Genomic DNA, 24,592 nt, shown 5'->3' with positions numbered 1-24,592 from the left:
CACGGAAAAAATGTGTTTGTTTTTAAAAAAAAGTGAGGTGTGTTCGCCACCGGCAAAACGTTTAAATTCGTAAAATAAAACAGCACGTTAAAATGTGATGAAATGACGATAGGAGGAGCGAATATTATCTGAAACACGTTGCGCTCATGGCAACAAAAAATACAAAACTAGAACGGGCACTCGGTAGAGCGCATACCTCCGCATATCACAAGATTGGGCATTGAATTATGAACATGTTGGCATTAGTTGCATGCCAATTGGATAAAAATTTACCGCGCTATGGTAAAAAGAAGATTTTGACCTTTTCATGATCATGGCCTTGACCTTTGACCCGATCAATCCCAAAATCTAATCAAATGGTCCCCGGATAATAACCAATCATCCCACCAAATTTCATGCGATTCGGTTTAATACTTTTTGAGTTATGCGAGTAACACGGCGATCAAAACATAACCTTCCGCATTTTCAATGCGACGGTAATAAGCCCCTAAAAAAGAGAGAGTGTGTGATGTGCCGTTCACTTCTGAGACGCCTCGGCGAATATCTGCCTCAGCCTCGCCTCCGTTTCACCGTAGAATCTGCAAGGAACACACAGAATAAACATATTAAAAACCCTCGCCGTGCATCCGACCGGGCGACGGAGAGGCCGTACGCACTTGCTCATGATCTCCGGCCCGTTGATCACCGTCATGTGAACGCCGACCTCATTGGCTATGGCTCGACCAATCATGGTCTTCCCGGTGCCGGGGGGCCCGTACAGAAGCACCCCGCGGGGCGGCTGGATCCCTGCGGGGTGAAAAACAAAACAAGCTCCCGGTTAGACGCTTTTTTTGTTTTTTATTCTTCTTTTTAAATGCTGGATTACGGCGTGGCGTACCGTAGGTGGAGAACAGCTCGGGGTGCTTCAGCGGAAGCTCAATGGTCTCTCTGATGGCATCCAGCTGGCTGCTGAGCCCTCCGATCATGCTGAAAGTGACCTTTGACCTCGAGTCCTGCGCGTCCGCCGGATCCTCCCGCCCCGCCCCGCGTCCGACTCGGACTTTGGTGGCGCAGGACAGGCGGTAGAAGGTGTCGGTGCTCAGCGCGCCACCAGGGGGCGCCGCGGGGAGTTTTTTCTCCGCCCGCTCCGGACTGACGGCGTCCTCGGCGGGAGGACTCCGGGGGGGCGGCGTGCGGGGAGCGAGGGGCGAGGAGACGGGGGCGCGGCGTGGGGTGCTGGCCGCCGGGCCCGGCTCCCCGGACGAGGGTGACCCGGCGGCGGCGGTGCCGTCGTCGTCCACGGTGAGCAGGCTGAGCTGCAGGGAGAGGTCGGCCGAGGGGGAGTCCAGCAGAACGGAGGAGGAGGAGTCCTCCGGCTCCGGAGCCGCTCGGTGGACGGTGACGCCGTCCTCGCCCGTTATGGTCTCGACGCGCAGAGTGCACGAGCGGCCGAAGTACGACAGCGAGACGACGTTTCCTGGGAGAAGGACGTTCCCATCTGGCACAAGAAAAAAAACAGAGTTATTCAAACCAAAAGGGAAGGAAGGAAGGAAGGAAGAAAGGAACGAAGGAAGAATGGAAGGAGGGAGGAAAGGAAGGAAGGAAGGAAGAAAGAAATGAAGGAAGGAAGAAATGAGAGAAAGAAAGAAACGAAGGAAGGAAGAATGGAAGGAAAGAAGAAAGAAAGAAATGAAGGAAGGAAGAATGGAAGGAAAGAAGAATGAAAGAAATGAGGGAAGAAAGAATGGAAGGAAGGAAGAAAGAAATGAAGGAAGAAAGAATGGTCGGAAAGAAGAAAGAAAGAAATGAAGGAAGAAAGACTGGAAGGAAGAAAGAAAGAAAGAAATGAAGGAAGAAAGAATGGAAGGAAAGAAGAAAGAAAGAAATGAAGGAAGAAAGAATGGAAGGAAGGAAGAAAGAATGGAAGGAAAGAATAAAGAAAGAAATGAAGGAAGAAAGAATGGAAGGAAAGAATAAAGAAAGAAATGAAGGAAGAAAGAAAGAAAGAAATGAAGGAAGGAAGAATGGAAGGAAAGAAGAAAGAAAGAAATGAAGGAAGGAAGAATGGAAGGAAAGAAGAAAGAAAGAAATGAAGGAAGGAAGAATGGAAGGAAGGAAGAAAGAATGGAAGGAAAGAAGAAAGAAAGAAATGAAGGAAGAAAGAAAGAATGGAAGGAAGGAAGGAAAGAATGGAAGGAAAGAAGAAAGAAAGAAATGAAGGAAGAAAGAAAGAATGGAAGGAAAGAAGAAAGAAAGAAATGAAGGAAGGAAGAAAGAAATGAAGGAAGGAAGAAAGAAAGAAATGAAGGAAGAAAGAATGGAAGGAAAGAAGAAAGAAAGAAATGAAGGAAGAAAGAAAGAAATGAAGGAAGGAAGAATGGAAGGAAGGAAGAAAGAATGGAAGGAAGAAAGAATGGAAGAAATGAAGGAAGAAAGAATGGAAGGAAAGAAGAAAGAAAGAAATGAAGGAAGAAAGAAAGAAATGAAGGAAGGAAGAATGGAAGGAAGGAAGAAAGAATGGAAGGAAGGAAGAAAGAAATGAAGGAAGAAAGAAATGAAGGAAGGAAGAAAGGATGGAAGGAAGAAAGAAAGGAAGAAAGAAAGAATGGAAGGAAGGAGGAAAGGAAGGAAGGAAGGAAGAAATGAAGGAAGGAAGAATGGAAGGAAAGAAGAAAGAAAGAAATGAAGGAAGGAAGAATGGAAGGAAAGAAGAAAAAAAGAAATGAGGGAAGAAAGAATGGAAGGAATGAAGAAAGAATGGAAGGAAGGAAGAAAGAAATGAAGGAAAGAAGAAAAGGAAGGAAGGAAGAAAGAAAGAAATGAAGGAAGGAAGAATGGAAGGAAAGAAGAAAGAAAGAAATGATGGAAGGAAGGAAGAAAGAAAGAAATGAAGGAAGAATGGAAGGAAAGAAGAAAGAAAGAAATGATGGAAGAAAGAATGAAATGAAGGAAGGAAGAATGGAAGGAAGGAAGAAAGAAATGAAGGAAGAAAGAATGGAAGGAAAGAAGAAAGAAAGAAATGAAGGAAGAAAGAATGGAAGGAAGAAAGAAAGAAAGAAATGAAGGAAGGAAGAATGGAAGGAAGAAAGAAAGAAATGAAGGAAGGAAGAATGGAAGGAAGAAAGAAAGGAAGAAAGATCCATCCATCCATGAAATAGAGCGTGAGAGAAAAGCAGGACCTCACAGTTCAAGAGGAACTAAGACGCCACGGTATTTATACCAACAGTAATTTCTAATTGCTGTATATGTTGAGCAAATTATTATAAATGTAATAAATAACTAAAAAGAAGTCTCCCCGAGCCAGAACAAACACACACTTTTACAAATTAATCCAATTTGAAAAGCTGCATAATAATATTATATTATTTCTTTGCATTTCCCTGTTGACCTCCACCGTGACCTCTAAGCTTCCAACTGTACACGCTCCTCCTCTTCATTGGAGGAGGCCGGCCCTCGCTCTATTCGTTCCCTCGAGTCATATCACTGGATCTGAATCATATCTTAATGCCGAGCATCAGAACCGAGAGAGAAGAAGTGACCCACTGACCCAAAGAGCGCAGGAAGAAGCTCTTGAACTCGTCCGTCTCCAGCGTGTCATCTTTAGTCCTAGAAGAAGAAGAAGAAGAAGAACGCACTGTAACTATAAGACACATTGATAATATAACATAAAGTCTTAAACAATCTAAATAACGTCACAACATGCAAACTGATTGACTCATTTACAAATAGATTCATTCAGTGGATGAATAACATTCTAGACGGTACCATTGATAGTTTGGTCAAAGTGCAGTTGTGAGTGGCGACCAGCAGGGGGCAGCATCACACAACATAAAAGGTGTTGAAGGCAATCTAGAGGCATTACGTTATAACTGACACTTAAATCTTGGATGTTTTGATGTGAGTTTAACATGTAGTATATGTCTATGGGATCTAAATGTTCGGCTGCAGATTTTCATTAATACAATTTAAAAGATTGATGAAAACAGGGGGGCAAATATTAGAAAGATAACTGATGTATGATTTTAAATTCAGCTGAAAAATATGCCAATTATATCTTTTCAAACCGTATAAATATAAATATGTGGTTCTACTCATGTGTTTATCGACAAAATTCTCACTTTCCCCCCCCCCCAATCTCTTATAGTTAATTTTCACAATTAAAACAAACCCTATTTCAACTGGGTTTTTTTCTTCAAAATTGTGTTTCCAATTTTTATATATATATATATTTTGCAGGCTTAATTAATTTTTTAAAATCTTTTTAGGAGGAAATCCCCCCTTTTTTGATAGATAATAAATATATATATATATAATATATTTTCTTTATATATATATTAAATAAATAGCAGTTTAAAGGTCACCTTGTAATGAGTGGTTTCACTTGGTTGACAGTGTATTATTCTATAAAACTTTTTTTCTTAATCAGTGAAGTCAGATTACTCAATATTAAAAATAAAGAAGCAACTATAATGAAAACATTTTTTTTTTAATAATAAATGTCACAAATAAAATATAATACCCGTCGTAAAATCGTGAAGCTTTACGGTAAAAAAGGAGGCAATTAATTAAAAAGCAGCGCAAACTACAGCCTCCGAAAACAAAGTTAAACATCACAATCATATTCATTTTCGCCATGTTTACCTTGTAAACAAGGAACTATGATGCAACACGACAATAAGTAGGGTGTGAGTATGATACTTTAAACATGTTTGACGTCACCTGTTGAAGAGAACCACCTCCTCGGCCCGGAGCACGGGACCCGTCAGGGGGTGCAGCGTCACCTCCTCCCCGGACCTCGCTCTCAGGTTGTTCTGGGCACATTTCTGAAGACCCACTTTTCCTGCAGGAAAGGAGGCGACGGGCCAACCCGAGCACACCTGGAAGGAAGGCAGGTTATCAGGAAAATAAAGGATGCAGATTTTAAGATTACTGACGAGGAGAGGAGGAGAGAGGACACCTCTTGTCTGCCCGTGGGACTCGTGAGCAGGACCGGCCTCCCGATGCAGACGCCGGCGGACTTCATCGAGTTGAGGCTCAGCTGGACTAAAGTCGATCTGCAACTTTTGGGCGTTTTGTCGTCGGCTGTGGGGGAAATTTACAAAAACAATTGCCGTGTGAAAATGTAAAGAATACTTTTAAAGTTGTAGTTTGTCTCAGTGGGACTTCATTTAACTCCAGAGTGGAAATGCATTTTATTTCCTGATGTATTCATTCTTACCTTTTGAAGGAAAAAATAAACATTTATTTTGGCCGACCAGCCAAAACTGATGAGATCAATTTCCCATGAAAAAATGGGAAAATGCAGCTGATAATATATAATATATATCTAAATATAAAATAGAATGTAAGAGTATATATATTTAAAAATACATATATAAAAATAAATAAATAAATATACATATATATATATGTAAAGAGTATGTATTAAAACATAAATATATATAAAGAAATATGTATATATATAAATATATAAAAAGTTAATATACTTATTTATAGACATATTTATGAACAAAAATGTTTTTTATATATATACATAAAATAAATATATATATAACCAATTATTTATATGTTAAATTAAATACAGATAAAACATATATATATATATATATATTTACACAAATATCTAAAATATATATATATAAATAAAAATAAATATAAAAACGTATATATATATATAAATATAACATATAAATAACAAATACATATATTTTAAAAAAGAAAACAAAATATATTAAATATATATATATTTAAATATAATGTATCATAAAGGGGTGATTTCCAACTCAACAGAAGGAAGATATCCACATATATTGCGTGTCAATAAATGTGGATAAACACCGACATAAATCCTCATTTTAAAGCCAACCTACTTCAGCAGAGAAGAAACTGAAAATGAAACGTGAAGAGGTAACGTTAGTTAACGTTAGTAACCGTTATTAACCGTTAGTTAACACAGCCCATTATCTTGCAGCTGTGTCAAAGCCCGGTAACCCTCACTGTTGATGCATCAGGTACCTTTATCAATGAAATCGATGACAGTGAAGGAGTTGCTGTGTAGACTCGCGCGCCTTCCTCCCTCGCGCCCAGGTGTCTGCAGGTTGGAGGAGTCGCTCGAGGTCTCCTTCGACAGCAGCGAACTGTCTCCTTCACTCGCTCTGTTAGCTTTGCTTTTGTTTTTCTTTGACGACATTGTATTAAGTGAGAAATCTCCTCCAGGTGAAAGCTCGAAACATGTGTAAACATGGAGCTGCGTCGGTCACTTCCTGGTTAGAGTTTAGCCCCGCCCCCTTTTACCGTAAAGCCTTGCGTATTTTACGACGGGGGTATTATTTTGTATTTGTTGCCTTTTTTTACTTTATTTTTAATATTGAGTAATCTGACTTTATTGCTCACAAAAATATTTCCTCCGAAAAAGATGTTTAAAATTAATTCAGCCTGCAATGTCATTCTTGACTTTTAGTATATAAGTATAGTACAATAATATGAAAGACAAAAAGAAAGAAAAAATAATCTATATATATGTATATACATATATATACATATATATAATAGACATTACAATATATTTATATATATCTATATATTAAAAGATTTATATATATATTATTTATATATATAAATATATTTATATATAAACCTAAAATGTTATCTATATAAAATATATTATATATACAATATATATATAATCAATTATTTATATATGAAAGTGAATGCATATATATATATATAAATATCAATATATTTTAAAGAAAGATAAAAATATATATATTTAAACATATGTATAAATATTATACATATACATATATTTATACATAAACATACACATACATATAAGTATATTAATTTATGTATGTATTCATATTGTATCAAAAAGCAACGTTAACACTGGCAAAACAACAGTTTACACATTGATATGGAGTTTATAGTCCAAAAATAAATCTGACTGGATTTTTGCGCAGGAGCCTCCTCGCGCCACTTTACGTAGCTTTATGGTATTTACGCAACGTGCAGGGCGGATGTTTACGTAACTGTCCCGTGCTCACATTGCCGGGGTTGACAATTGAACCTCGAGCTAAACTTTCTTTCCTCCCCGGTGACATATGCTCGCGCAGTGACAATGGCCGCGTGCGCCTCCGCTCTGACGCGCGTGCCCATGGCGAGACTAGTCGGAAGGCTTCTTTGGAGCAGCGGGGCGTCGTGTCCCGCGCGCTCAGCCGCGCGTGCGTTCTCGTGCGGCGCAGCGGCTCGTTCTCAAAAGCCGGGCACCGGCGGCGCTTTGCCGGGCAGAGTGGACCGATTCGGTGGAGTGACCGTGAACCTGGCGGACGTCCGGTTACCGGCGGACATCAGCGAGGCCGCGTTCAGCAGATTGCTCCACGGTTAGTGTGATATGAGTTTAATGCACCGGGCGGAACACGTGTGTGTGTGCGCGCGCGAGAGAGGGACAGCGGTCAGCTGCCGCACGTGCGTTATAGGTGCAGGTGCCTGGATGCCTGCAGGGCAAAGGTGTCCCTAAATATATAACTTAGGCAGGTTTCATTGTTTTCTCTTTATAGTTGTTGGTGATAAAGGGGAGGAGTTAGTTTAATTATTTATTAATAAAAACTTATGTGCGTTATAGATTTCATTTTAGCCTTTAATGCATTACCCATTTCAATAAGCGAAGGGAAAGAAGAGAGCAATAATAATAATAATTCGTATTATTATTATATTAGCCACTAGATTTTTATAAAGAGAGATTTCTTTTGTGGATATATTTTCTTTATATACAGTAAATATAAAAAAAATTATATATAGATTTATATATATATATATATATATTGTGTGGATATATTGTCTTTATATATAAATATAGATTCTTTTATATATATTTATATATATATATATATTTATATATATATATATATAGAGAGAGAGAGATTTTTTCTGTAGATATATTTTCTTTATATATATAAATAGAGATTTATATATAGTTTTTTTTGTGGATATATTTTCTTTCTATATAAATATAGATTGGTTATATATATATATATATATAGGGAAAGAAGAGAGCAATAATAATAATTCTCATTATTATTATTATTATATTAGCTACTAACTTTCTTATTTTTTATATTGAGGAATCTGATTCTATTGAATTATTTTAAGTAATGGTTTATTGTTCAATAATTACCTGTCGAAAAAAGTGAAACCGCTCATGACAACGTGACCTTTAAACTGCTATCTATTTTATTTTGAATTGATTTAAACTCAAAAACCTTAAAGATATTAAATTAATGTTATTAGAAAAGTCATTATATATTATCGTAGCTGATATATCAGCAAAATACCTGACCATGTTTTATTCATAGAGGATGTATGAATCTGCATTCTTCCAGTCCGTCTGGGATTCGATCCGGCAACCTTTCCCTCCACTCTAAAAGCTCTGTTCCTCTCCCTTCAGGCTACTCATTGTCTCTGCTTGTCATCTTTTTCTTCCTCCTCTTCTTTACATTTTCCATGTGCCTCCCGAAATCCGGTTAAGCATGACAAATAAAACCCCACAAACAATCTTCTATTTCCTGTCTGTTTCTGCAGTTTTTGTTATTTAATAAATCTCATTAATCATTTATTTATTTTAACCTCCGTGTACTCCCTAGATTCTCTGGCCCTGTGGAGAGCCGAGGGCCGGGTGGCCGCGTGGCTCCGGGTGCCCATCTCCCTGAGCCGCTGTGCCGCCGCCGCCCACGCCCACGGCTTCGCCTTCCACCACGCCCAACGCCACCACGCCGTGCTGGCCCTCTGGCTGGGGGACGGGGCCAGCCGGCTGCCGGGGTACGCGACGCACCAAATAGGAGTGGCAGGTAGAGAGATTTCAATGAATTCAGCCTGAGAGGTCATTGACCTTTAGTAGGATATTAAAATAATATGAAAAACAAACAGTCTACTGCAGATGGTGTTGGTCGTGGATCTGATGAAGAGAAGTAAGACAAATCTGTATATATATACTTTAAAAAAAAAAAAAATTATATATATATATATAGAGAGAGAGAGAGTTTCTTTTTGTGGATTTATTTTCTTTATATATATAAATAGAGATGTATTTTATAGAGAGATTTTTATATCTGTAGAGAGATTTTTTTGTGGGTATATTTTCTTTATATAAAAATATATATTTTTATATATATAGATTTATATATACATATATAGAGAGATATTTATTTGTGGCTATATTTTCTTTATATATAAATATAGATTTTTATATATATAGATTTATAGAGAGATTCTTTTGTGGCTATATTTTCTTTATATATACATTTATATATAAAGAGAGATTTTTTCTGTGGATATATTTTATTTATATATAAATCTAGATTTTTATATATATATAGATATGTGTGTGTATATATATATATATCTATATATATATTTATTCTCATATATATGATTAAAATAATATTACATATATTAAGCCGGAGACCAATTTTCCCAACTTTTTTTAGTGTGTGAGGAGGAGGAGGAGGAGGAGGAGTGGTTGCAGACCTTGCAGAGTGCCATGTCTCTGATCGTCCAGCAGAGGGCAGCGTGTCGTTGTTTTCTTTGAAACCTTTTTCACAGAAGCTGCACTCGAGCATGTCAGAACATGTCCACAGCTTCCTGGAGTTGGGAAGTTTTTCTTTTTCATTGGATTTTTTCTCTCCCACAACGATGACGCTGAGGTTAGGAATCTGCCGCTCGGAGGATCTGATCCTCGTTTGCAGCTCGTTCGTTACGCGGGGGAACGGCGGTCACTGGAGGCGTGACGCCGGATCGATGGAGACACAAGTCACGCAGTTGATGAGGTCGTACATTTGGGAATTCTGGGTGTTTAAACCCGAAATGTCAACGTGACCTCCACTGACTGTGGGAAGCAGAGGAACATTTACCACCGGGAGCCATCTTGTTTTTTTCGTGCGACCACAGTTGCGAGTGGGAGCTTTAACACATGAAGCATATACTTCTATACAACCAGAGGAGTCGCCCCCTTGTGGTCAGGAAAGAGAATGCAGCTTTCATACATGAAGCATATACTTCTATACAACCAGAGGAGTCGCCCCCGGGTGGTCAGTAGAGAGAATGCAGCTTTAACACATGAAGCATATACTTCTATACAACCAGAGGAGTCGCCCCCTGGTGGTCAGTAGAGAGAATGCAGTTTTAACACATGAAGCATATACTTCTATACAACCAGAGGAGTCGCCCCCTGGTGGTCAGTAGAGAGAATGCAGCTTTAACACATGAAGCATATACTTCTATACAACCACAGGAGTCGCCCCCTGGTGGTCAGTAGAGAAAATGCAGCTTTATCATATGAAGCATAGACTTCTATACAACCAGAGGAGTCGCCCCCTGGTGGTCAGGAGAGAGAAGGCAGCTTTAACACATGAAGTATAGACTTCTATACAACCATCTTTGAGTCGGCCCACAACAAAACGTGCCGACGAGTGCAGCTGCTCTTTAAGTAGGCTGTTGCTGTTGTTGTTGTTGTTGTTTTACTCCAGAGCCTACAGTCCCCCTGTGATGCTTCTGGGCTGTTTAGTCTCCATAATGAATGAGTTTGTCCTCTCCCGTGTGAGCGCGCTGTTCCCCCACACCGAAGCCTCCGTCATGAAAGCCTCCGTCAGCGGCGGGCGGGCCTCGGTGGCTCGGGGATGACATCACTTTCCACTTGGAGGTCCAAGTCGGACCCGTCCCTCTTTTACACATCGGTGACATTCATTCGAGGAGGCCCGTCAAAAGAAAAGGAGCCAACCGGGAAAAGAAAGTGGCCCGTTTTTCCTCCTCCTCCTCCTCCTCCTCCTCCTCTTCCTCCTGTCAGCGGCACATAGCTGCCTCTCTTAGTCATGTTAAAGGAGAAGTGGGAAGTCCAAATGTTTCACGAGTTCAGCTGAGTAACTGTGAATGTAACTCCCTGTTCACGCGGCTCGAGAGCCAATCAGAGCGGTCGCAGAGTCCGACGCCTTCGGGTTAACGCGGGGGCGTTCCGTTGGGTTTCTCTTCGGCGCGGCAGTTTTGAGAAGCGGAATAAACGTGAATCGTGTTGTTGTTGACTTTTATCGATCGTCAACAGCGCAAATCTAAGATAAGCCCTTCCCCCCCGAGGCGCTGGTTCTACGTTGCGTTCCCTTTGAACTCCACGGGTTCACGTCGGTGCAACATGCGGACCAGCTGGCGTCCATAAAATGCTAAATATGTGAAGTAAAAGCCCGAAATGTGATTGATTGTTCGGTTTCCGCAGGCGCCGTCGTTGACGAGTCGAACGGGAAAGTTCTGGTGGTCCAGGACCGAAACAAGGTGAGCGTCACTGTTACATTCATCACGGCCGTGTGGAGGGAGCATGTCAGTTCACCAGAATAAACATGTTGTTGGTCGTGACCGCCGTCGGTTTCCACAGTGAGCGTCAGTCCGCCCTCACAGAGCCGCGCTGTGGGGCCACGCTGTGGGGCCGCGCTGTGGGGCCACGCTGTGGGGCCACGCTGTGGGGCCATGAGGCGCTTTCAAGAAATAAATAACACAAAGTTAGAAAAACAATTTAACGTTTTGAGATATGAAGTCCGAGAGCACAGAGTACATGTTGTAAGCTGTGAAGTAAACAAACAACCACTAAATTAATTATATATATATATATATATATATGCACACAAATATTTATATATATATATACAGGACTGTCTCAGAAAATTAGAATATTGTGATAAAGTTCTTTATTTTAAATATGCAATTAAAAAAAAAAAAAATGTCAATTATTCTTCATTACAAATCAACTGAAATATTGCAAGCCTTTTTTTTTTTTTAATATTGATGATTATAAAATAGCTAAGAAAACTCTAAAATCCTATCTCATAAAATTTGAATATTTCCTCAGACCAAGTAAAAAAAAAGATTTATAACAGCAAAACAAAATCAAACATTTGAAAATGTGTTTCCAGGTGTTTCGAGTTAATTAGACGATTCAAGTGATTTCTTTAATACCCTACTAGTATACTTTTTCATGATATTCTAATATTTAGAAATAGGATATTTGAGTTTTCTTAAGCTGTAAGCCATAATCAGCAATATTAAATGTTTTTGCATTACAGAAAATAAAGAACTTTATCACAATATTCTAATTTTCTGAGACAGTCCTGTATATATATAGAAATATATACACACACATATTATATGCACACATTAATATTTATAGAAATATATATGCACACATATATTAATATATATGAACACGTATATTAATATATATATGCACAAATATTTATATATATATGCACACAAATATTTATATATATATATATAGAAATATATACACACACATATTATATATATGCACACAAATATATATATATATATAGTGAAATATATATACACACACATATTATATATATGCACACATTAATATATATATAAATATATATGCACACATATTAATATATATGAACACGTATATTAAGATATATATATATGCACACATATATTAATATATATATGTATATATATGCACACATATTAAAAGATATATATATATGCACACATTAATATATTTATGCACACAAATATTAAAATTAATATATCAAAATATACATAGATATGCTCACATATTAAAAAATATGTATATGCATGCACACATATATTAAAATAGAAATAAATATATTTGCACACATATATTAATATATATATATATGCACACATATATGAAATATGTGTAATAACCCAACACAACCTCATTTATTTACACTTATGTGCAATATGTGACTTATTATTACAATCTGTAATTCAAAACTGTATCCAAAACTGTTCATATTACCACCTTTCTTTCTATTGTACATATTACCACCTTCTGTTTAGTGTTTTCTTTTATATTTTGTAGTTGTTCTTTCTTATTATCGTGTTATTTCTGAAGTGTTGACTGAGGTCTCTAGTGGGTCTGCGCTGCTGCTCTATACACACTAATGGCAGATAAAAGTCTGGATTAAAGTCCAGGCCGAGTCTGGAGGGAGGAACACGCGCCGGCTGTAAGATCTACAGCATGAAGACCTTAACATGCGCGCCAGCCGGGAGTCTTCTGAGCAGATAATGATGTGTCTCAGTGGCGTTCTGCCCGGCAACAGAGGGAAACAGTTAGTGAGGGAAGAGTCTTTATCTCCTCCTCCTCCTCCTCCCCACACACAGGAAAATAATGGTTCTTAAATGGTTCCTTTAAAGGCTTTGTGGTTCTACGAAGAACCATCACCGACTGACTTTTTTTTTTCTTCGTTGGAGATACCTTTATAGGTTCATGAATAACTCTTTAAGGAAATGGTTCTTTAAGGAACCAGAAATGGTGCCTCAAAGAACCCTTTTAAAGTTATTTGAGACACCTTTATAGGTTCTTCGAAGAACTCTTTAAGGAAATGGTTCTTTAAAGAACCCTGGTCTGAAAAGTTCTCTGTGGAACCAGAAATGGGGCCTTAAAGAACCATGTTTTTAAGGTTCTTTGAGACACTTTGATAGGTTCTTTTAAGGACTCTTTAAGGAATTGGTTCTTTAAAGAACCCTGGTTGGAAAGGTTCTTTGTGGAACCAACAATGGTGCATCAAAGAATCATTTTTGTATGGTTCTTTGAAGAACTACTTAAGGAAATGGTTCTTTAGAGAACCCTGGTTTGAAAGGTTCTTTGAGGAACCAAAAATGGTCACTTAAAAAACAATGTTTAAGCTTCTCTGAGACACCTTTATAGGTTCTTTGAAGAACTCTTTAAGGAAATGGTTCTTTAAAGAACCCTGGTTTGAAAGGTTCTTCATGGAACCAGAAATGGTGCCTTAAGGAACCACATTTTGAAGGTTCTCTGAGACACCTTTATATGTTCTTTTAAGAACTACTTAAGGAAATGGTTCTTTAAAGAACTCTCGTGTGAAAGGTTCTTCGAGGAACCAGAAATGGTTCTTCTGTGGCATCACTCTGAAGAACCGTGTTGGGTTCTAGGTGTCTCCTTCATGTTTCTGTGTGCATGGAGCCATTTACTGGAAGTGAGTTTGCGCTCCTGGCTCAGAGCTCGTGGAGGGTCTCTGCCTCCTGGGAAAGGAACCGGGGAACCGCGTCGTTATCGCTCCGGTTCACCGGCGGGCCGAAGGGCTCCGGCTCATTTCCTGTTGGATGAAGCAGCGACATGTTTCTGGCCCCGAGTGTTTCTGTGTGTTTATTATTTTGGACGTTTCTACTCCGAAAGAAAACACTCAGAGATCAGAGTTGAACAAAATCCCTTTTTATTACTTTTACTACGAGCACATTTCTACGGCATCCAAAACTAGCGATTTATCTTTATATGTCGACGATGAAATGGCGTTTAAGAAAGACAAAGCACGGCATACAAAGTTCTTTAACGACAACAATATGTACACAACACTGACATCATAACAGCAGACTGTGATTAAATACTAGTGGGGGGGACACGTTGAACATCTCATGTAATAGTTCATATAATTAGTTAATACGGCGAGTCTTTGAACGCATCGTCTGTCACTCGCTGGGATTTTCTTCAAAAAGAAAATCAAACGCACCCAAAAAAAAAGAGACTTTAAAACTGAACGGCCTAAAATGCTTAAAGCCCTGTGTTGTTAATTTGTAAAATCAAAATAAATATATATAGTTAAAAAATATCCTTTAAAATAACTACAGGGATTGGGCTACAAATAAAAAAAATGTGAAAGCCTAAAAAACTTTTTGGGGAAAGTATAAAAGTCTTATGATACATTTTACATGTTAACATGTTTAACTTTATCACTCTGTGTCTCTCAGACAAAGAACGCTTGGAAGTTCCCCGGTGGCTTGTCGGATCCAGGGGAAAATATTGGTGAGCTCAAAAAATAAGAAAGTATTCCAGTAAAATCTGAACCTCTAAGAGGACACAGTCATTAGAACTGTACACAAATAAAGACACACAATATATATATAGAAGCTGAGAAAGGCACCTCTTTTTTTTTACATTTTAAAAGCAGCTTTAATTTTATATACATGTGACCACAGCCCCCCCCCCAAATAAAAATATTCATATATTTATATATATTTTATAAATATATATTTCTTTGTGTATTAATATATATATTTATAGATATTTTTATTTTATTTATATTTGTGTATTAAAATATATATATGGATATATTTATTTGTGTTTTAATATATATATATATATTTGTGTATTTATATATATATATATATATATATATACACATACATACACACACACTACCGGTCAAAAGTTTTAGAACATCTCAATTTCCCAACTTGTTATTGAAATGTACAGTTTAATTTCTCAATATACTTAACGCATTAACGCATAGAACAAATAAACAATTGGAGATGTTACAGCCGAACAAATATTGTTCAGAAAGTTTTTCCAGCTGCAAGTTGTCAATCACTTTAAAAAAAAAACTTTTTATATAACTCTGAAAATTACATTATTTTCCAGTTTTTGTAAACTAAACTTTTTAGTTTGACCTCTGGCGGTTTGTCGCTGACCTCTGTAGCATTTCAGGTTCTTCACTTGAACTGCCTACTTTTCAATAAAAACTGTAAGAATGGGCGTGATCTAAAACTTTTGATCGGCAGTGTATGTAATTTTAATTTATCTCCCCCCCCCCCCCGCCCCACACACACACCGAACCAATCGTCGTCCAACCAGAAGGAACTTGAGCGTGTGTTTTCTCGACTCCCTCCCAGGCGCCACGGCGGTCCGCGAGGTCTTGGAGGAGACCGGCGTGCGCTCCGAGTTCCGGGCGCTGCTCGGCCTCCGGCAGCAGCACGACCACCCCGGCGCCTTCGGGGCGTCGGACATATACATCGTGTGCCGCCTGGCGCCGCTCAGCTACCGCATCGACTTCTGCACGCGGGAGTGCGAGCGCTGCGAGTGGCTGCGGCTCGCCGAGCTGGCGGAGGCGGAGCTAGCCACGCCCGTCACCGCGCGGCTGGCGCGGCTGCTGCTGCGCGGCCTGGAGCGCGGCTTCGGGGAGATCGACCTCCCGGCGGAGGACATCCCCGCCGTCCGCTCGGGGAAGCTCTACCAGCTGTACTGCCGGCAGCCGGACGGCTAGCGGGCTAGCGGCTGCGCTAACGCGAGGCCGTCGGCGTCGCTCGTATTTAACGTGTATTTATGGCAAGAGATGAAGTTTAAATGGAGCAAAACTACAAGAAAACACTTGTTATGAAACACCTGCCTGTGGTGCCTCCGACGGAGTTTGATACGGGTCATTTAACCTTCTTTTTTGGCGGCCATGTTGGAAAACGAAATCTGTTGGACAGTGTTGGCTGCAGATTACTTTTAAATTTATTTTAGGGACTGTTTTTCATTCTGATATATATATATATGTACATATATATGTACATATATATGTATATATAACTATATAAGTATATATATATATATGTGTGTATACATATATATGTAGATATATAAATATATATATATACATATATATGTATATAAAAATATATGTTAATATATGCTTATATATATATATGTGTATATATAAATATATATGTATACATATATATCATGTAGTGGCAAGTGTCGTTACAATATTCATATTAAAATGACTGGCAAAGATAAAAAATCATCTTATTTTTTTTTTTTTAATTAACTGCCTTTCATGACCTTTTATCTCGTATTAATAAATGTAGAAGTTATTAATAAATGTAGAAGTTATGCTCCGGTGCACAGATCTAAAATGATCCTCTCGCTAACGGCTGCTCAGGTTTCTGGATGTTTTTGTTTTTGAGTTCTTTGTCAAACAAAAAGTTGAATCTTTAAATAAAGTCCTTCAGGTGCGTCGCCGACGTCATGGAGATATTCCTCTCGCAGCGGTGGGAGGTCATCTGAAGGTCGCGGTTTCAAACCCCGCCGGCCAGAGAGGGAACGCTGCCCTTGAGCAAGGCACCTGGCTGCGGTGTGAGCTGGTTCCACTGGGCAGCAGCCAGAGAGCCACTGGGCCGCAGGGGGAGGCGCCACAGCTCAGGGTGGGGGGCAGCGGGGCCCCAACTCTTCTTCATCTTTAGTCACATCTTCATCTTCTTTGTTGACGTCACATCCTCTTCGTTGAGTAACATCTTTGTTAACGTCACATATTCATCTTCTTCGTTGAGTCACATCTTCATCTTCTTCGTTGGTGTCACATCTTCGTCTTCTTCGTTAACGTCACATCATCTTCATCTTCTTCGTTGGTGTCACATCTTCGTTTTCTTCGTTAACGTCACATCTTCATCTTCGTTGCCATCAAATCATCTTCTTCGTTGAGTCACATCTTCTTCGTTAACGTCACATCTTCATCTTCTTCGTTGAGTCACATCTTCGTTAACGTCACATCTTCATCTTCTTCGTTGGTGTCACATCTTATTCGTTGGTGTCACATCTTCGTCTTCTTCGTTAACGTCACATCTTCATCTTCTTTGTTGCCGTAAAATCATCTTCATCTTTGTTCCCGTCAAATCTTCTTCATCTTCGCTGCCGTCACTTCATCTTCTTCTTCGTTGAGTCACATCTTCTTTGTTTCCGTCTCATCTTCTTCGTTGCCGCCACCTCATTTTCATCTTTGTTACCGTCAAATCTTCATCTTCTTCTTCGCTGCCGTCACTTCTTCTCCTTCGTCTTCTTCTTCTAGCACTTGGCGGACATGGGCAGAAACAGGATGGCCTTCTGGCCCGGCCCGGTCTTGCTGCCGGACTTGTACTTCCCGGTCCTCTTGAGCGCCACGTACATGCTGGGGTACTTCCTGGAGCGGTAGGTGTTGTAGTTGTTGCTCTCCAGCCGCTCCAGGAAGTGGCATTCGTCCGTCGCTCGTCTCTGGAGAGGAAGACGAGGAGACGAGCGTCAGTTACAGTCACAAAACTATGAAACTTTGAATATCTCAACCCATGGAAAGTCTGCAGGATTTCACACGGCATGTTTTCTTTTCTTTTCTCTGCTCGTGTTTGCGTGACATTTGATTTAATGTGTGGAGTATGTTTTTGGAAAGGAAGAAAAAATGTGTAATGCTGCACAATTTATGACATTAAAGTATTAAAAAGAAAAGCCCCCGGAGCTCGATGCCGCCTCTCTGTTTTCTCTTGAAGGAGTCTGTCTCATGCAGTAAAGACTTTATTATTTATTATTAAAGGAAGTTGTGCCACGGGGTTCATAAATAAGGGCACCAGACAGAAAGTCTCTCTCTTCTGGCGTCGACATTTTTTTGTATTTGAGGAGCTTTTGTTTTACTTCCTGTCTTTACCTGACCTTCACCGACCTGAAGCATCGATCAGGAGCCTGAACATCGTAAGGACGTTTATCAACGTGTATACACGTATATAAACACATAACAATAAATATAAACATGTATAAATCTATAAAAACACATACAAATAAAAATAAACATGTATAAATCTATAAAAACACATACATAAATATAAACGTATATAAACATATACAAATAAAAATTTATAAATCTAGAAAAACACATATACATAAATATAAACGTATATAAACATATACAAATAAATATAAACATGTATAAATGTATATAAACACAAACAAAAATAAACATGTATAAACGTATATAAACACATACATATAAACATGTATAAACAAATATAAACAAATATAAACATGTATAAACGTATATAAATAAATATAAACATGTATAAACGTATATAATTATAAACACATATAAACAAATATAAACATGTATAAACACATAAATATAAACATGTATAAACGTATATAATTATAAACACATGAATAAATATAAACATGTATATACGTATATAATTATAAACACATATAAACATGTATAAATGTATATAAACACATATAAATAAATATAAACATGTATAAACGTATATAAACATTTATAAACGTATATAAACATGTATGAATGTATATAAACACAAACGTATAGAAACAAGTAGAAACATAAATATGTATAAACGTATTTAAACGTACATAAATGTATATAAATACATATAAACTTATAGAAACACACATAAAAATGTATAAATTCTAAATAAATAAATATATATAAACATATATAAACATTTATAAATATATGTTAACACAAAAAAAAAAAAGTGCATGATATTCAGTATTTTTACATCAGGAACGTTATTTTCGAAATAAATATTTAAAATGAAGAATAAATCGTATCAACTTCTGTCCGAGTGGCAAATTCTATCATCAGATATAAAACATAAACAGTCAAACTCAATTAGACGGGAACATGTTATTCCTTTGGCGGCCGACGTTTATCATCTTCATCTCAACATGGCGACTCGTTTCCTCTTTCCTTAGAGGAACGGCCTCCTGACAACTTCATGAACCAAGGAAACGGCACGAGAGGACGACGTCACTTAAAAACTGTTGCATACAAATGAGTTTTAAGAATTTAAAAGTCACTGATTCTGCTGATGTCACTGGTCACATGACGTCTATTCTCCTGAAGGTTTCTTCGCTTTTGTCGTTCCTGTTGTTCCTGATCCGATGTGAGGTCAAAGGTCAGGGAGGTAACAGGTATGTGTACAGCCTGTAAAGCCCTCTGAGGGGCGTGTGTCATGTGTGGCAGGCCCATCCTCCTCTCCTCTTACTGCATATTGTTATTTGTTTTGTTTATTGTGTCTGAATCTCAAACACCTACAGCTTGACCTCTTGTAATATTGTTTTTTTTAATGTTCTTATTCTCAGCGCTGACTATGACAAGAGGTTTTTATTTTAATATTTGGGGTTCAAATGCGGCTCGTGTTCGAGGTCCGGCTTCACTCACCGCTCCGAACAGCCGGCCGTCCCGGTTCATGGCGAGGTAGCGGTTAGCGGACGGTCCTTTGATGACCACCACCCCCACCGAGGTGGCCTGCAGCTGGAGCTTTACTGGGGGGGGGGGGGGGGGAATGAAGAATGTGATATGTTAGTATCTGTTAGGTCTCCACATTCCTTCTGGAGGAGGCGCTGCTGATGGACCAGCCTGAACCAAACCACAAAAGGAAACGGTATGGTTTTAATCTGGTTTTAATCTGGTTTTAATCTGGTTTTAATCTGGTCTTAATCTGGTTTTAATCTGGTTTTAATGTGTCCCACACGTGCAGCATGGTACTTCTCAAAGATCTGGCATGGGACGGCACATGATGGAGGAGAGAGAGTCCACATGACGGAGGAGAGAGAGTCCACATGACGGAGGAGAGAGAGAGTCCACATGATGGAGGAGAGAGAGAGTCCACATGATGGAGGAGAGAGAGTCCACATGATGGAGGAGAGAGAGAGTCCACATGACGGAGGAGAGAGAGAGTCCACATGATGGAGGAGAGAGAGTCCACATGACGGAGGAGAGAGAGAGTCCACATGACGGAGGAGAGAGAGTCCACATGACGGAGGAGAGAGAGTCCACATGATGGAGGAGAGAGAGTCCACATGACGGAGGAGAGAGAGAGTCCACATGATGGAGGAGAGAGAGTCCACATGACGGAGGAGAGAGAGTCCACATGACGGAGGAGAGAGAGAGTCCACATGATGGAGGAGAGAGAGTCCACATGATGGAGGAGAGAGAGAGTCCACATGATGGAGGAGAGAGAGTCCACATGACGGAGGAGAGAGAGAGTCCACATGATGGAGGAGAGAGAGTCCACATGATGGAGAGAGTCCACATGACGGAGAGAGAGTCCACATGACGGAGGAGAGAGAGAGTCCACATGACGGAGGAGAGAGAGTCCACATGACGGAGGAGAGAGTCCACATGATGGAGGAGAGAGAGTCCACATGACGGAGGAGAGAGAGTCCACATGACGGAGGAGAGAGAGTCCACATGACGGAGGAGAGAGAGTCCACATGACGGAGGAGAGAGAGAGTCCACATGACGGAGGAGAGAGAGAGTCCACATGATGGAGGAGAGAGAGTCCACATGACGGAGGAGAGAGAGTCCACATGATGGAGGAGAGAGAGTCCACATGACGGAGGAGAGAGAGTCCACATGATGGAGGAGAGAGAGAGTCCACATGATGGAGGAGAGAGTCCACATGATGGAGGAGAGAGAGAGTCCACATGATGGAGGAGAGAGAGTCCACATGACGGAGGAGAGAGAGAGAGTCCACATGACGGAGGAGAGAGAGTCCACATGATGGAGGAGAGAGAGAGTCCACATGATGGAGGAGAGAGTCCACATGATGGAGGAGAGAGAGAGTCCACATGACGGAGGAGAGAGAGTCCACATGACGGAGGAGAGAGTCCACATGATGGAGGAGAGAGAGTCCACATGACGGAGGAGAGAGAGTCCACATGACGGAGGAGAGAGAGAGTCCACATGACGGAGGAGAGAGAGTCCACATGATGGAGGAGAGAGAGTCCACATGACGGAGGAGAGAGAGAGTCCACATGACGGAGGAGAGAGAGTCCACATGACGGAGGAGAGAGAGTCCACATGACGGAGGAGAGAGTCCACATGACGGAGGAGAGAGTCCACATGACGGAGAGAGAGAGTCCACATGACGGAGAGAGAGAGTCCACATGATGGAGGAGAGAGTCCACATGATGGAGGAGAGAGTCCACATGATGGAGAGAGAGAGTCCACATGACGGAGGAGAGAGTCCACATGACGGAGGAGAGAGAGAGTCCACATGACGGAGGAGAGAGAGTCCACATGACGGAGGAGAGAGAGAGTCCACATGACGGAGGAGAGAGAGTCCACATGACGGAGGAGAGAGAGTCCACATGATGGAGGAGAGTCCACATGACGGAGGAGAGAGTCCACATGACGGAGGAGAGAGAGTCCACATGACGGAGGAGAGAGTCCACATGACGGAGGAGAGAGAGTCCACATGACGGAGGAGAGAGAGTCCACATGACGGAAGAGAGAGTCCACATGACGGAGGAGAGAGAGTCCACATGACGGAGGAGAGAGAGTCCACATGACGGAGGAGAGAGTCCACATGATGGAGGAGAGAGTCCACATGACGGAGGAGAGAGTCCACATGATGGAGGAGAGAGTCCACATGACGGAGGAGAGAGAGAGTCCACATGACGGAGGAGAGTCCACATGACGGAGAGAGAGAGTCCGGAGGAGAGGTCCACATGACGGAGCTCACAAGAGAGTCCACATAACGAGGAGAGTTTTAAATGATCCTATAAATATCTCGTGCTTCCCATCAGGCACCAGGTTGGACACACCTGCTCCAAATGTCACAGGACACGAGTTCTTCCTCTGAAACCCCCAAATGTATTTGGACCCCCCCACCCTCCCTCTCCTCCTCCTCCTCCTGCTCCTCCTCTTCCTCCTGCCCCTCCCCCTTACTGATGCAACTGCAGACACACTCCAAAGCAATCAGGGGCAACGAGGGGGTATCCCAGTTGAAGGGACAAACAAGTGCGTTTGAGAAGCATCACACTCACACACACACACACACAAACACAAACTCACTCACTCACACACACAAACACACTCACTCACACACAAACACACACTAACTCTAACACACACACACTCACTTACTCACACACACACAAACACACAAACTCACTCACACACAAACACACGCACACCTCTGTACCTCTGTTGACTCGGAGAACCCTGCAAAAATAATTCCGATGTGTCTGGACTGCTGGTCTAGGCACAGATGGCAAATAAAAAACCTTGAACCTTGAACCTTGAACAAACACAGACTCACTCCCACTCACACACACAAACACACACACACAGACAAACACACACACTCACTTACTCACACACAAACACACTCACACACACGCTCACTCCCAATCACACACACACAGAGGCACACACACTCACTCCCATTCACCCACAGTTGGTGAGGCCTCTCCAGGCTTCACAGTGTTTACCGAACGTGACGCTGAAGCGCAGTGAGCTGGAGACCATAAAGAAGCTCTGTGTGTGTGTGTGTGTGTGTGTGTGTGTGTGTGTGTGCGCGCGCGCGCGCGGCGGCTGGAAGCACTTACTGTGTGGGTCGCTCTTCTCCCGGATCCCGTCGACGCCGCCGTCGGAGCGGATCCTGAGGAAGAAGCCCCCGTTCTTACAGTACAGCCTCTTGGGGTCCCTGAACGCACCGGGAGCGAAGCCGCCGCCGCCATCTTCCGGCGTGGAGGGAAGTGTGGTGATCTCTCCCGTGGCCATATCCTCTCCTCTCGGCCCCCCTCGCGACTGCTCCTCCGTCTCCCTTCTCCTCCTCGAGTGGTGCAGGAGCCCCGCCGTGGCCTCCCACCTCCCACCGACTGCCTCCTCCTCCTCCTCCTCCTCCTCCTCCTCCAACGCAACCCGGCTCTTAGAGGTCAGTTTGCTTGAAGCCCCCCCAACAAGTGCCCTTTGACTCCTGGAGGTCGGAGGCAGACTCCGAGACGTCTCTCTCTCCTCCCGGTTGCTCCTTCGTGGGGTTTTTCCGTCGTCCTGTGAGTACGAGGAGTCGAGGAGTGCCTCCTTCAAGTGTTTGAATCCGGGCAGCTGGCTTAGATCTGTGTGCACGGCTTTCCCCTTTGGGCCTCAGTTTGCACGCACACACACACACACACACACACACACACACGCCCACTAATGCTCAGTGGGTTAGCCAGCCAACCCGGGCAGGAGTCGAGGAGGTGCAAGGAGGGGGACGTGGACTCAGTGAGACCCTGCAGAGCGTTTACACTCATGAAAATGAAGATGTTAAAAACAAAATAAGTAAAAAATAAAAAGAAAAAGAAAGAAGCAACGACGTGAGGCGTGAGGACTGGTTGTAATCGCTGCTCTCGACTCCCTCAGAAGCGGCGGGGTGGAGGACTCGGTTGTCGTGGGACTTATTCCTGCAGGATTTGAGTCTTTTGGGGGTATTTTTAGGATAAAAAAAAAAAAAAAAGGGAAACACTTCTGGGGTAAAACGTACCACATCTGAGACATCGAGAGTCAGCTGTGCTCTCGGGTTGACGTCACGATGGTGAAACACACACACACACACACACACACACCTCCAGTGAATCTGTCCAGGCCGAAATGAGCGACTCAGTCCGGAGACTTGCACAGCTGTGGTCCAACAGGAGGTGCAGGTGGCTGTTGGAGGTCTCAGGAATGTATTTCCTGGGACACAACGACAGGAAAGTTTATCCAATGTTTCGACTTTACTGTTTGTCCCTTTATCTTATCACAAATTAATACAAATACCTGCAATTAAAATGAGGAAAAAAATGATTTACTTGTATTTTGTTGACAAGCTACACGAGAAGCCATGAATTCCCTTTTTTAAAATAATACAAATAAAGAGACGACGGACGACTCGATATGTAACATTACAGTCAACACGAGCATACGCGCGACTATCTGTGATGTCATCGCTATCCGATCTCCTCAAATATAAGAGCAGGGAGGGGCCTGCTGACCGGTCGGTGTGCATTACAAACACACACGTGGTCTTCAGCGTGTCGGATGTTTGGTTTAAGGAACGTAAAACAAGACGTATGATTGGCCGGCAGTCCATCTCCGTGAATAGATTCCGTCGGCGGGACCTCGGTGTGACACCTGCTCCCAAACCTTTGAGTTCTGCTGCGGCTGAATCGTCACGTGCATTTGTGGTTGTAAAATTATAATTATTATTAGAAATATAATAAGCGTCTTTGAGTATTTAGAAAAGCGCTATA

General features: G+C 41.2%; 3 protein-coding genes across 6 annotated transcripts in view; 1 reads left to right on the top strand and 2 right to left on the bottom strand.

Moving 5' to 3' along the window:
• The window catches only part of afg2a (AFG2 AAA ATPase homolog A), an 86,968-nt gene extending 80,743 nt beyond the window's left edge, over window positions 1-6,225 (bottom strand). For all 4 annotated transcript variants that reach the window (XR_008834616.1, XR_008834615.1, XR_008834617.1 and 1 more), the window contains exons 1-7: window positions 5,995-6,225; window positions 4,937-5,061; window positions 4,699-4,856; window positions 3,527-3,585; window positions 878-1,477; window positions 657-786; window positions 522-578 (exon numbers count right to left, since the gene is read on the bottom strand). Coding sequence is in view for 1 of the 4 variants with exons in the window: in XM_056439128.1 (XP_056295103.1) it covers window positions 522-578; window positions 657-786; window positions 878-1,477; window positions 3,527-3,585; window positions 4,699-4,856; window positions 4,937-5,061; window positions 5,995-6,169 (1,304 nt within the window). In the remaining 3 variants the exon portion in view is untranslated. The remainder of the gene's footprint in view (window positions 1-521; window positions 579-656; window positions 787-877; window positions 1,478-3,526; window positions 3,586-4,698; window positions 4,857-4,936; window positions 5,062-5,994) is intronic.
• Window positions 6,226-7,032: 807 nt separating this feature from the next.
• nudt6 (nudix (nucleoside diphosphate linked moiety X)-type motif 6) lies at window positions 7,033-16,800 on the top strand. Its single transcript, XM_056439870.1, has 5 exons — window positions 7,033-7,358; window positions 8,619-8,822; window positions 11,237-11,292; window positions 14,767-14,821; window positions 15,688-16,800. The coding sequence occupies exons 1-5, from the start codon at window positions 7,097-7,099 to the stop codon at window positions 16,056-16,058; spliced, it is 948 nt and encodes a 315-aa protein (XP_056295845.1). The 5' UTR covers window positions 7,033-7,096; the 3' UTR covers window positions 16,059-16,800.
• Window positions 16,543-23,456, bottom strand: fgf2 (fibroblast growth factor 2). Its single transcript, XM_056439872.1, has 3 exons — window positions 22,928-23,456; window positions 19,752-19,855; window positions 16,543-17,803 (listed from the first exon to the last, which is right to left on the bottom strand). The coding sequence occupies exons 1-3, from the start codon at window positions 23,100-23,102 to the stop codon at window positions 17,618-17,620; spliced, it is 465 nt and encodes a 154-aa protein (XP_056295847.1). The 5' UTR covers window positions 23,103-23,456; the 3' UTR covers window positions 16,543-17,617.
• Between the last annotated feature and the right edge of the window lie 1,136 nt (window positions 23,457-24,592).

The sequence above is a fragment of the Pseudoliparis swirei genome, chromosome 19, assembly GCF_029220125.1.
Source record: "Pseudoliparis swirei isolate HS2019 ecotype Mariana Trench chromosome 19, NWPU_hadal_v1, whole genome shotgun sequence".
Taxonomy (NCBI): Eukaryota; Metazoa; Chordata; class Actinopteri; order Perciformes; family Liparidae; genus Pseudoliparis; species Pseudoliparis swirei.
Note: the sequence above shows the minus strand (reverse complement) of the source record. Positions and strands in the feature narration are given on the sequence as shown.

Excerpts from the sequence above, each read along its gene's own strand:
- nudt6 (XM_056439870.1), top strand. The coding sequence starts at position 7,097 with ATGGCCGCGTGCGCCTCCGCTCTGACGCGCGTGCCCATGGCGAGACTA. Across the intron at positions 8,823-11,236 it reads GCACCAAATAGGAGTGGCAG|GCGCCGTCGTTGACGAGTCG; the intron begins GTAGAGAGATTT and ends CGGTTTCCGCAG. Across the intron at positions 11,293-14,766 it reads TGGTCCAGGACCGAAACAAG|ACAAAGAACGCTTGGAAGTT; the intron begins GTGAGCGTCACT and ends TGTGTCTCTCAG.
- fgf2 (XM_056439872.1), bottom strand. The coding sequence starts at position 23,102 with ATGGCCACGGGAGAGATCACCACACTTCCCTCCACGCCGGAAGATGGC. Across the intron at positions 19,856-22,927 it reads GGAGAAGAGCGACCCACACA|TAAAGCTCCAGCTGCAGGCC; the intron begins GTAAGTGCTTCC and ends CCCCCCCCCCAG. Across the intron at positions 17,804-19,751 it reads ACGGCCGGCTGTTCGGAGCG|AGACGAGCGACGGACGAATG; the intron begins GTGAGTGAAGCC and ends CTTCCTCTCCAG.